This window comes from Aplysia californica, unplaced genomic scaffold (genome assembly GCF_000002075.1).
Source record: "Aplysia californica isolate F4 #8 unplaced genomic scaffold, AplCal3.0 scaffold00090, whole genome shotgun sequence".
In the NCBI taxonomy this organism is placed as follows: Eukaryota; Metazoa; Mollusca; class Gastropoda; order Aplysiida; family Aplysiidae; genus Aplysia; species Aplysia californica.
In genome coordinates this window covers 721,237-723,407 of record NW_004797360.1, presented here as the reverse complement: position 1 = coordinate 723,407, position 2,171 = coordinate 721,237, and the positions used below count along the sequence as shown (strand labels likewise).

Sequence of the window (2,171 nt, the reverse complement as noted above, 5' to 3'; positions counted from 1 at the left end):
GCAGCAGCAGCAGCAGCAACAAAACAACAACATCAACCATAGCAACAAGAATCCTCTTACACATCATAAGACATATCAGACTCGAAATGAAGCAATGCACAAGTATCTATGTGCGTATTCACACTAAATAAAAAAAACTTAAAGCAATTTGTCGAGCAAAGTAGGCCACTCTCAAACTGCAGAATTTCAGAGCTTTGGTTGGTCGACGCCCGTGATTTAATTATAATTTCTCTTTTTGTGCTATTTGATGGTTGAAGCCCATGAGTATTTCTCTTTTGTTATATTTGGATCTGGCTGGTCGTACGTAGCCCATGACTTAATTATTTCAGTCAAAAGTGTTGTCACTTCTAAAGCTTGGGAGTCTTTGGAAACTACAATGTTACAATTTTTGTGCCTTTTATCAACGTTTTCAGTAAATTCCACAAAGAAATGTCTTTTTTAATGGAATTTAGAGGTGCTGAGCAACAACAACAAAAAAAAAAAATTAGAAAAAAGACAAGAAGAGAAAAAAAGAAGAATAACATTTTGGGGTGGGGGAGATGGAAATGGGCTGTAAAACAAAAGAAAACAAAACAAACGTTTTCTTTGATTTCATTATTATTGACGAGCGCTTGATTTCACCGTGATGCCATACATTAAATTTGTATCATTAATTATGTTTTCTTCCCAGGTCAAAGGACACGCGGGGTTGTGTAGCGGTGGTCTCCACTCTGAGTGAGGCTATAGACAGGTTCATGAGCGGACCGGGCAGCGAGGAGATTGAGAACATCTACGTTTTGGGAGGAACCTTGCCCTACCAGGTACATGTACACACAAACAGCTTCGAGACCCAGCTCGGTCCGAGGTTGTGGAAAGGCACTTCACACGAAATTCCCATTTGGCTTGGTCCTTTCAGAGACGGACGTTAGAATGGGAGGTCCTGCCTCTTAAATTAATAACTTAATAGTGTTAATAGAGGTGTTAAACTTATGCCATTTTACTATTTCACACAGCCAGCGTCTGTGGTGTAGTTTTAGGGTGATTGGTTTTGCGTGCAAAAGGTTTGAGTTCAATCCTCGCGTTGGGGGTTCTTGATCACGAATTCATAGGTCTTTTTAATTTAAACCAGAGATATCGGTCTTTCTACTGGAATGTTATATCCCTCTTAGCTCCTCGGATTGGTCTATACAGAGAGCTCAAGAAACCTGACTCCTAAATTTACTGCTTAATTGAAAACACCGTTATAAGTAACTCTTCAAAACAGTGTACTGCGCAGTTTTTCACAAAGCAGTAGGCATGATCTAAATTGTGTCGATAGAGGTGTAAACACACCAATTCATTAAACATTTTTTAAAGGGTACACACTGGGCTGAGGGCGATTTTTTTCTAATTGGTTGATTGTGAGTGGTTGGAGGGTGCATCTCGTGGTAGGTTGGCAATCTAGTGATTAGGCTACTGAGCTCTTAATCGTTTGGTCGTGGATTCTGAGTTTAAAACTGGGCTTGGCCCGACGTTGAAAATGATGAAATTGTATTGGCTCAACGCCCCCTATCAACACTATTAGTTTATCCAAGAGGCGAGACCTCTGAGTTTAACGTCCATTTCCGAAAGGACTGAGCCAAATACGAAAATTCATGTAAAGTGCCTTGCCCAAGGACACAACGTCATAAAGAGCTGAGGCTCTAAACCCCGAATCCGCAATCTCACGATTACAAGTCGTGTAGCCTAACCACAATGCTAGCGACGCCACTGGTCCACCTTTATGGTTTTGAGAAGGCATCTTACACAAATTTATGAATGGGAGGACGTTCATGTTGACGAACGATGTCCCAATGTTAGCCCCTTGCACTGAACAATAATTCTTTAAAAATTCGAGAGCGTTTCTGATCGCTATCTGGTCTGCTGGGTTAATAATATACAATGTACTAATAGTGTAGATATATTGCAAAGCGCACTGAGCTTGTAGCTAAGCGAGAATTTGCGCCATACACGCCTAATCTTTGCACTTAATGATAATGAAATATGACCTACTTATATTATTGCAAGTGCGGTAAAACTCTTACTAGATCTAGAACTAAATGTGTTAAATCAATGTTGGTTGATGTTCTTTGTTTCACTCAAACTCAAACTGGACTCAAACTGATATCATGGCTAACGTTACCCTCCTACCCCCTCCCCCAATTCACACACAC

General features: G+C 40.4%; 1 protein-coding gene across 1 annotated transcript in view; it reads left to right on the top strand.

The window, feature by feature from the left end:
• LOC101863658 (dihydrofolate reductase) overlaps positions 1-2,171 on the top strand; it is a gene marked incomplete in the record, with an annotated part of 14,349 nt that overhangs the window by 8,806 nt on the left and 3,372 nt on the right. The window contains 1 exon segment of the mRNA XM_013080541.2: positions 671-800. Coding sequence (XP_012935995.2) covers positions 671-800 — 130 coding nt within the window.